General features: G+C 37.4%; 1 protein-coding gene across 2 annotated transcripts; it reads right to left on the bottom strand.

The window, feature by feature from the left end:
* Positions 1–1,114: 1,114 nt before the first annotated feature.
* LOC103182305 (nuclear receptor coactivator 7) lies at positions 1,115–11,859 on the bottom strand. 2 transcript variants are annotated; one of them, XM_007899270.2, is made up of 7 exons: positions 11,773–11,859; positions 8,676–8,823; positions 4,597–4,722; positions 3,892–4,044; positions 3,711–3,806; positions 3,406–3,479; positions 1,115–2,511 (listed from the first exon to the last, which is right to left on the bottom strand). In XM_007899270.2, exons 1-7 carry the CDS (start codon positions 11,796–11,798, stop codon positions 2,376–2,378), a joined length of 759 nt encoding a protein of 252 aa, XP_007897461.1. In that variant the 5' UTR covers positions 11,799–11,859; the 3' UTR covers positions 1,115–2,375. The 2 variants fall into 2 exon arrangements, with proteins under 2 accessions (XP_007897461.1, XP_007897462.1); XM_007899271.2 differs by lacking the exons at positions 8,676–8,823; positions 11,773–11,859 and adding an exon at positions 6,203–6,336.
* Between the last annotated feature and the right edge of the window lie 2,783 nt (positions 11,860–14,642).

The raw sequence follows: 14,642 nt of genomic DNA on the forward strand, positions 1-14,642 counted from the left end.
CTGTTTGTGGGACACTATTGTGCACCTACAAAATATATAGTGAATATATAAATTAACTTTACAGTATATTCTGTGAAGTGCTTTGAGACGTCTCAAAGATGTGATAAGACAATATATCAAATGCAAGGATTATTATTATTATATTATTACTAAGCATGGTGATGGACTTCCAGATGTCAAGAGACTTCTCACCAAAAAAAAGTCAATTCTAGAGGACAATATATAAAAAAAATACCAATTTTAATTGTCAGATAAAGCTAATACAACATGCTAGATATATTCTAACTGTACTCAATACTTAGTAGGGGAATATAATATTCTCGTACCTCATTGAAAATCTGCCTGCAAGGTACTTTACAAGAGATATAAAAGTACTATTCTCACTTGACTGCACTTGAAGAAGTCAGATTTGTGTGTTCAGTAAATGGATATAATCAGTTCATGCTTCTTTGCTCCTAACAAACATCAATTCTGCAAGGTTCAGCATTATTTGAAGTACACTGATTTATTGTAAATACTGTAACAGTGCTGCAGTGCATAGCTTCTTAATGACATTCACAGCTCACTGCATTCAGACAGTTTTGGTTACTCTGATACACTAAAGCCGACTGTGTTAAACAATATGATTTGTAGGCTAGCATTCAACAAATACTGAACTGTAGAAAAACAAAACTGGTAAATATTTGATGCCATACTTAGCAATTTTTAAAACTGTGCTAGAGCAGTTCAACAGCAAACAGAACGTTAGCTGCAAAACAACAATTTGCACTTAACTAGCACCCTTTAAGTAGGGTAGCATCTTCAGGTGCTTAGCAGTGGCGGAGGTCGATTCCGTGTCAGGAAAAGTGACCGAAGGCACAGTTGAACGACAAATTACATTTGTATTTTCATGTAGGGAGGATATCCCAAAGCGCTGGACAGTCAGGGATTTGGACACGAGCAGGGAGTTGGGATCAGGAGGGGTGGAGACCAGGGAGGCGTAAGCAGAAGGTCTTCAGGTATGAGTTGAAGACAGACAAGGAAGGGACAAACGCAAACATCTGATTTGCATTTAAAATGCACTGCTCTTTATTTCTAACTCCTGATCTCTGGTAAGAATTAAAAGTAAACATGGTGCCTTATGGAAACACGTTTATTTTCTACCACAATTTAAACCACATGCTCCAGAAAAAAATCAAATCTACAGAACATACATTTTAGCTTGTTAGCCTTCTCAAAAGTTTGACGTAGCTTCTTTAAAATCTGTTCAACCACTTTACATAGACAATCTAGAAATCGAACAGGTGATTTTTTTTGCATTACATTTAGTTGTACAACCTTAATTGATTGAAGATGAAGTGCAAATTATGTATTGATATCATGTAGATTTGATTCTTTACAATTCAAATTGTGCATAGTGCTGAAGATACTAACTTCTTTCAAAGTACTATGATCTTCCCTTTGTGCATTACAAATGGTTCCTTTCCTAACCCAAGACGATGGAATTTTCAACTGAGAACTTTNAAAAAAATGGGTACACAAAAAACAAATGTTTTACATAATGTTTTGATAAATGTAAACAAAATCTTGAAATGTGTCATTCAGTGCCTGCACCGATACAAACTGCAACCCTGAACTCTGGGTAAGTAAAACATTTAATCCACAGCCAAAACCAAATATAAACAAATTAAGTACAACAACATTATAACAACCCTCGTAGAGTTTCAATCCATTTTTCCAGGATCATAGACTGCAATTTGTTCTTCCCTTTTCAAAGGAATTTCTTTCTAAGAAGAAGAAATAGGTCTGCAATTCCGCAGAACATATTTTTAAAAATCCTAGTCAGGATTTTAAGTAAACGTGATAAAACAATTAAAAAACTGAACGACTAGCTTGAGAATATTGGACATGCCTTTTACATGCATTATGTTGCCATTAAATGTTTTCATTAATATTCCTTAGAAATGAATAGCACTGTCTTGTGCTATAGCTTTGGCAATGCTAGCAGCTCATAGCTTTCACTCTGATCTATCATATAGTATGTAAGACTTTAAAAGAACTAGATCTGTCAGACAAAACTCTTTTTGCTTGTTCATACCCAAAATGCTTTTATTGGTCAAAAACATTCCACCGATTCAACCAATTTCCTATTGCACAGAAGGTGTGTGGGTCATGGTTAACGTATGACAAAACACACAGCAAATTGTCATCTTTCTGGAGACTTGTTCAACGCAATTTCCCTCACAGCTTTGAAAGGAATAAGCTTATGCATTCAGAGACATGCTCCTTTACAGAGTGGGTTGCCACGCTGAACACTACAAGGCAACTAGCTTATCACAACCATCCAATGCTCCAAACAGAAAATTCTGGTCCGACTAATAAAAGGTCAGCCAGGTTTACACAAAAGTCCACACTTCAATGGTCTGCACGATGAAGTCTTCTTTTCTTGACAGTATTTCGTTGTTAAATGTGTTGCATGGGTTGCTTCGTCCACGATATAAATCTGCATCGAGCCAGAGCCCAAAGTGCCCACTGAAAACACAAATTTAAAAACAATATTAGTTGCAATGAAATTAATATAATTTTTCTCAAAAGAGTCATTGCACATTATTCACCATCTTTATTGTGCTTAAAGCACAGTTGTTTTATTAAAAAGTCTACCAAAGTCAACAAGTACATTAAAAACCCTGTACTTTCAATTGTGGGAAATGGATTCAAATCCCAGCTTGTAAATATGAATCAATAAATACACAGATTTAGCTTCAGTATACTTAGTCACTGAAAGGTGACTAAGTATACATTGTCAACACAATTCTCAATGGTTTCAAGTCTAAATTGTGTCACATTAATGCAGAATGGATGTTCTGGGAACGAGTTTGATACAAATGCACAGGTGCTTTATTCTTATTTCAGACTGTAGGAGTGCAAAAAGTGGAAAAACTATCTTCTTTCCCAGCAATTTGATGACTATAAAAGTCACAGAGTTCACTACCTCTTAAGAATATATTTAAATGGAACAAAAAAAAGCTTTTGTTATAATATATCCCTTTTTCTCTCCTTACAATATGCACTTCCCCTTCCTACCTAACTGAAGTACTGTACTTCGATGTACCTGTTAGATGCCCGACTATACATAATTGTATGCAAACTGGTTGACTGGGAAGAATGTAGAACATTAAGGCTTAAACACACATTTTGGTCTAGACTAACATACTCTACTTCTAAAGCAATTGGGTCACAGTGTGGTTCTGTCTGACAGAACTCATGTATCTACTATAACTCTGGTTGCAATAAGATCATTCCAATAACACACACCATATGAATTCAGATTACAAATTATATCTGCTCAAACTACCCAAGCACAACATTTGTCAAAAGAAACCACATTAATATTTGTACAAAATAGCTAGTGTAATGGATACATACTCTCCTCCACCTAGTTCCAAAGAATCTCGGTCTCCTTTAATGAAATACGAATTTTCTCCACTCCACCTGAATATCTGTTGAAAATGAAATGTATTCAATTTATAGTCACATGATAAAGAATGGTTTATTTAGGTTGCAGCATTAAACATACTGAATTAGAGGGCTACCAGCTGTATTCAGATTCCATATTACAGCATTATCCACTACATTCTGAAACTTATTCAGTGAATGAATATGAGAAGGATTATTCTTTGCAATGTAGGAACATCTCCCAACTACCCTCGCATCCAAGACGCAAAGTTTACCTTGAACTCTGGATTGAATGTGTAAAGGAAAGTTTCTCCTGTACCAAAGCAGTGGTCACTTAATCTGAAAGGGTGCGATGCTAAAGCTCCAAATACCTGTAAACACAAAAACATTTTTAAAAAACTTTGCTTTTTCTCTTTTCCTGTCTTTTTACAACTGAAAATGTATTCATTTCATTACCTGATTATCCATGTCTTTGACTACTAGAAGAACAGGACTATCAACGGCTGCCAAGCAGCGGTACATTGTTCTTAAGCTTGTTCCATGAACTGCTGTACTGTACATTAATTGCCATGCATATCCCTGTGTTCTTGCAGGAAGGCATTGTGCAAGCTGGAAAGAGGAACACATTTCAAAACGAATAAGTATCTCTGCACTGAAAATATCCAACTAAGGGTAACAGCGTCATGGTTCACATATTATAGAAAGTTTATAGCACACAGCCTATTGGGTCTGTGCTGGTTCTAGGTGCCCATTCAAACCACTAAAACTTATTCTCCTGCTATTTTCCCATATTAGTCACCAGTAGTTATCCTGTTCCCTTTTATTGCTGCTGCTTCAAAAGCCATTTGTGGTAAAGTATTCCAAATTCTGTGTAAAAAAAATAATTATCCTTTTTTTCTGTTAATAATCTTCAATTTATGACCCGTTACTGTCTCTGAAAGCCTTCGCTATTTTGAAAATCTCTATCAGATTCCCACTTAAACTATTCTGCTCTAACAATTCTAATTTAAAATCTCTTGACAGAACTATAATAATAATAATAATAATCCTTGCATTTTGGTATAGCGCTTTTCACGTCAGGAGGACGTGAAACTATAAACTATAACTATAAACTAGAACTATAATTTCTTAGCCCTCATCATCCTAGTGAAATATTTTTACCTTTTCAATGTGCAATCTTTCCAAGAGATCACTGACATCTGTCAGCACAGGCTGGAGATCTTCTGCCTCTTCCTCATAAAAACTGCCAACACTCTGACGCCTTTTAGCCTCTTTAATGGTGATGATCTGTAACATTAAATACATTTATTGGATTTTCAGCAATCGCTAGCTTTCCGATTAAAATAAAAAACAAGAACTAAATTATAAGAGGGGCATATTTTAAATCTGCCAAAACCCGAACTACAATATTCTATTTCTAAACATATATTAGCACAAATTATTGAATAATGACTTAATGTGACAAATTTCTAAATTTGTAATAGATTTCTCACAGTAGCTAAAACTACATATACTATAAAAATTCCTACATCAAACACTCCAAGATATAAAAATAATAATCCTTGCATTTGATATAGCGCTTTTCACGTCGGGAGGACGTCCCAAAGCGCTTCACAGAACACACTGTAAAGTGAATTGACTGTATATTTGTGGGCGAACGCGGCAGCCAATTGCACACAGCAATGTCCCACAAAACAGTCGTAGATTGAAAATGACCAATTTATTATTGTTTTTGGTTTTGGAGGGATTATTATTAGGCGTGTGGAGTAAGGAAACTTGCCCAAGGTTTCGCCCTCTGCCTGGAATTGAACTCAGGTCTCTCGCTTGCAAAGCGAGCGCTCTAACCACTGAGCTACAGGACTCCACAAAGATGCTACTTGCTTGAAGGACACCAAACGCAAGTTGCTGTTGCAGATTAATATCATCTACCTTTCAGCTGCATGGAACAACCATTGAAAATTTATATTCCAATTATTTCAACCTCCTTAGTTGCTCACTCCAGCTCGTGAAGCCAATACAAAACTCAATGTATTATTCAGCCTTCACCTCTCCTTTGAAGTTTTTCACTCGGATCAAGATGACTGCACCTATTTTGCTGTCTATTATTTCTACACTTAATTTAAATCTTCAAATAACTTTCAAAAAACTACAGGATATATAATATTCCTTTTTTTAAAATTGTAACTTAAAGAATTAATGATTAAAGACGGTTGAATCTTCCTACTGAATGGCCCTGACTGATCTGTCTGTTTGGTGAACATTGGACTAATTCATGTCCCCCTCCCTGTCTGGCTCACCATTGGCACATGAGCTTTCAGCAATTTTGCTCTGCTCTCTGGAACTCCATCCCAGAGTCCCTTTGACTCCCTCCCCCACTTTGTTGACCATGCTTTAGGCCATCTTTCCCCTCCCTACCCTGTTCAGCTTCCACCATCCAAGTGCCCAGCCAGTTGTGTGAAGCGCTTTGACATGACCTCCCAACGTAAAAGACACTACATAAATGTAAATTGTATCGTATGTATGTAACCAGTTTTGTTTCAACATGAATGCTGAATTCAAGTAAAATAAGCTTCCTTCCAAATTGAATGAAATAAAATCGTAGTCTTTTACAAAATATGAAAGCACATTTTTTAAATGAAAACATTTTTTAATAGATAAACAGAAAATTACTTCCTTATAGTGTTCTACCTAGAATAATATTCCCGTTCTAAAAAAAATGAATACCAATTCAAAATGAACAAGCATAAAAATAAGAGCAGCACCTAACCTGCACATATGACCCATCGTTTGCCTTTGCCTTGTACACAATTCTAATATTAGCTGGTATCCTAGGACCTCTCATTACTGCATCTGCACTTCCACACAGCTCTGGACTATCATCGAGAGTGGTAAGTACTTACTAGATTGTTAAGCTTTATATGATTGATAGTTGCAATACAGTTTCGATTTTCCATTCGTCAAACAACTTTCGATTTCTCAAACTGAAAACACCCCCGGATTAGACCCAATACGGGAAGTTAGTCAACAATTACGTGTATTTCCTGAACATCTGTCACAGGATAATCAGGGGAAAGATCTGCCCTTTTGTTAACAAACTGATTTTATGAACTAAACAGACTTTTAAACTATTTAGATTCAATTATCTAAACTCTTCACTATAGTATGCTGCATACCGAAAAAGGTAGAATTTTACTCATGCAATTTGTTTTGTGTTGTGGTGAGTAATAACTATAATCATTTTGTGCGGTGGAGGTGGTGTTGCTCTTCCTCCTCCACATGTTGTGACAATCACCGGTATGTTATACAGGTGTTATGAACAACAACTTGCGCTTATTGAAAACCTTTCACATAGAATGAATGTCTCAAATGCTTAACAATTATAATGGAGGGTAGGGGGGAAGGGATGCTGAGCAAAAGCATGGTCAGATCATTTAGATTTACACATGCAATCTAAAATTTCTAAAAAGGTATTGTAGCAAAATAAAGGATTTGCTTTATCCTATTTATTATTGTATTAAAGTTAAAATGATCAAAGTATCCAGACATATGACATATTTAGGTTCAGTAGCTCAGTTTTGCCCATAAAATATACAGTCAATTCACTTCATTCTGTGAAGCGCTTTGAGACTTCTTGAAGACATGATAAGGCGCTATATCAAATGCAAGGATTATTATTAATGCACTGTAAATAATCCTTTAAAAATGTAATCATTACATGTACATAAAAAATTATTAATAGAAATAAATGCCAAGAAAATACTTTTTTTAAAACTCACACAAGCTGTTCATTTGAATACATGTATTAATGATCCTGCCATAATTAGTTATTTTCATTGAAAAATAAAATATTCATATCAGTGTTTATTTCCTTTGAAATAATTGTAACAAAGTTCAAGAAAAGTGCATGCTCCATTGGAGTGTGATTATGCAACAATTTAGCTAAATGCCACAGAATAACCTACAATGCTACATGAGGAAGGAATACCAACAGAAACTACAGCAGTTTGTTTTATGCATTTGTCCTGTTTTGTCAGATCGACAACAGAAACTTTAGTTTTCCCCAGGGTAAGTAACTAACGCTGAGATAAGATTATACTGGAAAGTTTCAGTTTCCAATTTCTTGACTCACCATTTCATGCANTTTTTCAAACGTTGCAACATGTCGTTTCATTGAACATGCAAAAACACATCCTACATTTTTCATGTTTAGCCACCTAAAACCGCAGGTCAACACAAACTAAAATTCTCTCTGAACACCCTTTGAACATTTATGTTTTATACTAAAATTACTGGAATCCTCCCTCAGAAGGCAAGACTCAGGTTCCAACATGATAAACAGGCTTCAAGTTGACAGTATGGTTTCTTTTTACATTTTATTCTTTCAAAGTTGCATCTGAGAGCTAATTATCATCCCCAGCTGCAGACCCTTGCTACAAGATATGCAAGGACCTGCCCTACACTGCTGAATCTCTCCAATTAATAGCTATTGCAACACAGACTAACATCTTACACACACAACTACTTTTAATTGCAACATAAAAGTATACAGATACTGAGGTTTTTATATTTATTTAAATTCAATTTTCTATTAGTTGTACAATTCGCAGACTGGACTACTCAAGCACATCTCCGAGCTGAACACAGCTGCATGACCAGGAGAGCAAACATACTTATGCAATCAGAATTTGCCCTACATTTATGCAGGCAGATTGTTCCACATTATACCAACGTAACGATGCCTTTGTGCTAATCTTTTTTCCAGAGATACTTGCTAATTTCACAGAAATGGCCTGTTTTAAATCAAGGATCCATGGTTGTTTGAAGCACATGCCTGCAATAAAAGTTTTTAACTGACATTTTTAGGGATTAACCCAATATAAACAAAGGTGCAGCTCTTAGGGATTTATTTATTTAAATTAATCTTTAACAGTTGTGCACAGAAACGTTTTGCATAACAGTATGCTTTTAAACAGTAAGATAATCACTCTGTAAATGCTTTCCTTCTGAAGGTTATTTTAACTATGCAATACCACAATCTGGGTGGAACACATTTTTTAACAGATAATGTGTGAAAAACAATGTACCCAATACAATTTTAGGATTCTTTGGAAGTGACAGCTTTATTATGAGTACATTTATTTGAAACACAGCACAGAAGTGTTAGGCTTTTGGACGTTTAAATAATAAAAGGAATATTCAAAAATTAAATACTGAATTGTTAAAAAAAATTAAAAACCTACCTCCCAACTTTTTGGAATTGGGGCACTAAAGAAGTCATCAATCACCTCCAGTTCATCCTTGTTAACAACTACAAAGCCATGGTCTTTTGCATCTTTTCCATATAAGTCTGGTGACCACTGAACAAAGAATGCATACAGGTGATCTACCCTGGAATTTGGGAAGGAAACGTTAGCCAAGGCAGAGGTATAGACTTGGTGAAAACATTGAGAGGAAATAGAAATTTATTTAGTTTCTCGTCTTTTATTTTACCAACTGTTTCAAGTATTCTCCATATGAGACTACCGTGTTTCAATGTGCAAAGCTATTTGTAATAGTCTCATCTACTGTACTCATGTACGCGGTCAAAATTGACAGTATGGTTTCACTATTTTGAACTTAAAATTTACATTCTTTTACAGTACAGTGAAATAGCAGAAATTAAAGATATACTTATTAATAGACATTTTATGGATTCTGTTATAGATTAAAACAATATCAACTCAATGAATATAAATTATTACATTGTTTTGAATATAAAGCAACCTCAATTATAGTTCGACACCTTCCCCACCCCTCCCTACCTCATTTTCATGGATATATTTGGGAGCAAAAAGTGCAATACAGCATTATATCAAATGCAAGGATTATTATATAGTAGTCAAAAAGAACATTTTGTATAATTTGACAAAATAGAGTTCTGTATTCTGCATGATAGTCTCTCTCTCTCTCTTCCTCAGAGTCTCTTCCCCCTCCCTGATAGTCTCTCTCTTTCCTCTCTAAGACTCACATCCTCTTACCTCCTCCCACCTGACTCTCTCACTCCCTACTCGCTCTCTAAAACCTACTTCTCTCCAATTCTCATGTGTGTGAGCAAACAGAATAGCCACACGCTTAAACTCCCATTTTATACATTTCTGTGCTATCCTACACTACATGCATAATTTGATTGAAAAGTTTAATCCCAGTAAGGGTGGATGAAGATAGAAGGAAGAAGACAAATAGCCAAGGAAGACAGTGTCCAATTAACATTTTCATGTCTTGGATAATCACTCTGTCATATACAAGGTGTTAATCCACATCCTTAGTTTTGTTTACACCCCCAATCATCAGTGACAAGTCCTGTGAAGTCTCTCATATAAAATAAGTAATCATATTTATCAGCCGTTGGTTTCATTCACATTACATTATCTGCTACGGTCTTAGGACAGTTCTGTAGATTACATTTTTAGTTGACCTGTAAAACTTGGCATTTTTTAAATATTTATCTATCAACATTCAGGCCCACCCACTGATCATTTCACCTCAGGGCCAATCCACCAAGAAACACGTTCATTGGACGTTTCCAGTTAACCACTTGTCACTAGTAAAGATGCCCCTGGAATTGGGAGACATTGGGAGAGATCCTCACCCTTGTCTTCAAATCCCTCCACTCCTCTGCACCTCCCTACCTCTCTGACCTCCTCTCTCCTCAAAACAGTGCCCATTGCCTTCGTTCTTCCAGGTCTGGCCTCCTCCTTGTCCCCCGAGTCCTCCGCTCCACCCTTGGTGGCCGTGCCTTCAGCCATTATGTCCCGAGGCTCTGGAACTCCCTTCCTCACTCCCTTCGCCTCGACCCCTCTCTTCCTATTTTCAGGTCTCTGCTGAAGACCTTTCTTTTCGACCGTGCCTTTGGTCACCTTCCTCCCCCTCCCCCTGGCTCGGCCCCGGGATCCATTACTGTAAAGCGCTCTGAGACGCCATCCGGCATGGAGGGCGCTATATAAATCCATGTTGTTGTTGTAAAGTCCACTAGGGGACAGCATCTAACACTGAACAAATTAAAACTTGGTTAAATGCAAACATAATGGGAGACCACTTGAAATACACCTACAGTTCACAATCTGTTCCTACTTACATTTACTCGAGGAAGGTAAATGATGCACAAACCAGGCACCTTTTGAAAAAAGTGCAAAAAACACTATTTACTAGAACCATGGAAAAGCTTCCATCGCATCAGAAAACAGTTTTATGTGAATTTCATCTAAGATCAGAAGTTCGGTGTCCCTCAAGGTGATATAATCAATGGTTCTGGCAACCACAAAGCTTACCAATATAAAGTACTGGAAAGTTTCATAGCATTCAAAAAGAGAAGGGAGTTTCCCCCAATGTCCTGGCCAAAATCCCCAATACAATTAGTCATTGTTAAAGGTGGGGGGAAAGCTGAACAGGTTAAGAGCACAGGTGGGGAGTTTAACCGACAGTTAATGATGTCGGTTAATGATGTCGATCACTGCATGATGCATGTTGCTGTGCTGCATTCACCCACAAAACAGTCACTCCACTTTATAGTAAAATCTTGTGAAATGTCTTGAGTCATCTTCCCAACATGAAAGGTTCTATACCAGATGTAAGGATTACTATTTCTTATTATATATCCAGCTGAGGTTGGTCTATCAGCCCCAAATGCAACCAACTCAGGAGTCATTGTTAACAGATTTCTATTTCAGACTACACAGAACATATTCTAGTTTCCAAAATCATGGCCTCTTCGGCTCTGTCAAGTACGTAGATCTTGTTTTCACACTTGTATATCTCTCCTACGTGCTAATTACTTAAACCAGCTTGGGTTCCTGCTCAGTCTTTGTAAAGTGCTTGATGACCTTCTCCCACCATGAAAGGCACTATATAAATGTAAGCTTTGTGTTGCCTGAACATCTCTAATTTAGGAGGTCAGTTTCCCACCAAACGTAGAGTTCCAATTCAAGCTACTATTGCATTTCAAAATAAGCAATGGTGTTTCTGTAGATATTTTGTAATATAGATGCAGGTGTAGATTATATGCAAGCAAGTGCAAAACACAATTTGAGTTTCAATCACCTGTAGTCACACAGCATTTATCAGACCTTACGATGAGCATAGAGACGCTGTCTGCACTAACTATTCAGGAAGAATAAATTTGTTCAGCAGTTGAATCCATCCATTGCGTGGATGAATTCAACTGCTGAACAAATACTTCTGTCAAATAGAAAAGAGCAGCAATGCAAATATCCAAACTAAAAATAGGAACTTAAACATCCAATAAATTTCAAACTTATACATCCTGCTTTGGGAAGAGAATAATTTAAATACTATACTTACTCTCTAACACTGTAACCAAGGCCCATTTTTGCAGCAGGAGAAAGGACAGTTGAATGTGGAAAAGCTGCAGCTTTGGTGTTATCAAGTTGAGTGCACGATGTACACTGAACTGTAGCTGGGTTCACAGTCTAATTTAATCAGTTAAACCATTTACTTAACAATTGAATCTTTGCCAACAGTAAAATAATCGTATTTCACAAGGGATTTGCGTGCCTTTTCCGAAGTTGCTTATTAATCCCAATTGTCTGCCAATATTCAGAATGATTGCACAACCGATAACTTTGTAAACTGGTCAGATTTCGAGCTCACACTTGGTACAGTTCACACTTTAGGTCACGTACAGCTTGCTTGAAATTTCATGACAGAACCAACAATTTCCATAACTTCTATCAACTATATGCAAACTTACTCATTAGTAGATTTTGTTAATTATTATTTAACTTTGTTACCAGCTAAGAAAAGACTGGCTACAGGAGAATTCTACGCAGGTCTAGACTTCATGGTTGTCTCCATCTGTGACCAGGTCTCTCTCTGCCTACTCATCCGTCTTGACCTCTTTGCTGCCTTCGACAATGCCGACCATTCTACCCTTCTCCACCGCCTTTCCTCTGAACTCCACCTTCACGATTCTGTCCTTCCCTAGTTTCAATCTTACTTATCTCAACATCCCCACTTCGGATCTGCCAATGCCTTCTCCTCCTGTCCCACACTTGTATAGCTCTCCTACAAACCAGCTCCGGTCCCCACTCAGTCTTTGTAAAATGCTTTGTGACCTTCTCCCAAACTGAAAGGCACTATATAAATGTAAACTTTGTGTTGCCTGACAGTCTAATTTAGGAGGTTATTTTCCCACATGCAGTGTTCCTCAGGATCTAAACTCGGACCTCTCCTCTTACATATCTACATACTCCCACTCTGCAATGTCATCCATAGGCGTGGGATTAACTTCCACATGTATGTGGATGACACCCAACTTTACCTGTTGCCTCCACCCTTGATTTCAGGACCAATTGCCTGTCAGACATCAAATCCTGGATGAGAGCTAACTTTCTACAATTGAACGTCAACAAGACCAAAGCCCACCTGATTGACTGCCATCAGCACCTCCACACCTCAGGCACTGACAGTATTAACCTACACAGATGCACACTCCACCTCACCGAACCAGTGCAGAACCTCGGTGTCTTGCTTGAATACTAACTGTCGGTTAAACTCCCCACCTGTGCTCTTAACCTGTTCAGCTTTCCCCCCACCTTTAACATTGCACGCCTCCGCCACTATCTCTTTCCTTCACCTCTCCCAAATCTAATACCCTGCTCGGGTGCAAACCCTAGAATATCCAGTGGCTTAGAACATCCTCCTGATATGAAAGGCACTAAAATACAATTTGTTGTTGTTTGTGGGTCATTGCTGTGCTCAAATTGGATGTCGCACTTGCCTTCAAATACTACGCTTCACAGTAAAATCCTGTCAAGCACTTTGGGGCATCTTGATGATGTGATTACACAACATCAAATGCAAGATTATTCTTATTATTAAAAATAATAGTGATAATTCATATAACTGTAGTCTAATAATCTAGTTAATTTTACAATGCAATTCATCCAAATGACTAGAAAAAACAATACTATAGATTAACATTCCTCTGATAAAATGACACAGACATTCCCTTTTGTCTCTGAGAAGAAAGCAGAGTTCAAATGCGGAGCAAATCAGGATTTATTGATGTTTTTTCTGTCGCTATCTAAAAGTAGCAATTATTCAAATTTTCTTAACCATCACTGAGCAGGAGACTAACATTCCCTGGGCACTGCTGCATACCTGACGGATCAGCGCTTTCCAGAGTCAGGTAGGTCCAGATAAGGCCATGCTAATCTGAAACACTGGCCCCTATGAAGCAAATGGAATGTATGTACTGCTTCCCTGTGTGATATTACCTGAGTAGCCCAGGACTACACGGATCTGAAATGGCAGTTGTTTATAAACCTTGAACTCAGACTAGTCATATTTTCACATGGAGCTGTGCACATACTTCAGAAAAAATAATCCCTTTAGTTTGGAACAGAAAGTAACCAGATGTAGTGACATATAGGAGATGAAATGTCAGAATACGTATAAACAAATGTGGGGGGAAGAGAAGGCCCTTTGGTCTATTTTAAAGTATTGCTACTTTCTCGATTCCATTTATAATCTTATATACCTCTAGAAGGTACCCTTCTATGCCTCTATGCATGAACTATGCTAGTTCCTCCAAAATTGCGATCATCCTGTTGATCTCTGTGCGCTGTCTCTAGGGTCTGAGTAATTCTCCTAATTGGTAGCAAGCAGAACTATACCAGTACTCCAGATGTGGCTTAACCAGAGCACCGTACAGTTTGATAATGACTTCTGGGGATCTGAACTCAACAGACTTGGCAATGTAGCTCAGCATCCTTTATACCTTATTTATTGTTGCCTCATCTATGGAGTATGTGTACCCCTGGACAACTTCCAGTATGTAGTACCATGCATTACTTGTATTGAAATTAATTTATAATAATAATAATCCTTGCATTTGATATAGCGCTTTTCACATCTTCTCGACGTCTCAAAGCGCTTCACAGAATATGCTGTAAAGTGAATTGACTGTATATTTGTGGGCGAAACGCGGCAGCCAATTGCGCACAGCAGTGTCCCACAAACAGTGGTGGATTGAAAATGACCAATTTATTATTGTTTTATTTTTGGAGGGATTATTATTAGGCGTGTGGAGTAAGGAAACTTGCCGAAGATTTCGCCCTGCCTGGAATTGAACCCAGGTGTCTCGCTTGCAAGGCGAGTGCTCTAACCACTGAGCTACAGGACTCCACAATTTAGCAGTCATTGGCCTA

The sequence above is a fragment of the Callorhinchus milii genome, unplaced genomic scaffold (genome assembly GCF_018977255.1).
Source record: "Callorhinchus milii isolate IMCB2004 unplaced genomic scaffold, IMCB_Cmil_1.0 Scaffold3, whole genome shotgun sequence".
Taxonomy (NCBI): Eukaryota; Metazoa; Chordata; class Chondrichthyes; order Chimaeriformes; family Callorhinchidae; genus Callorhinchus; species Callorhinchus milii.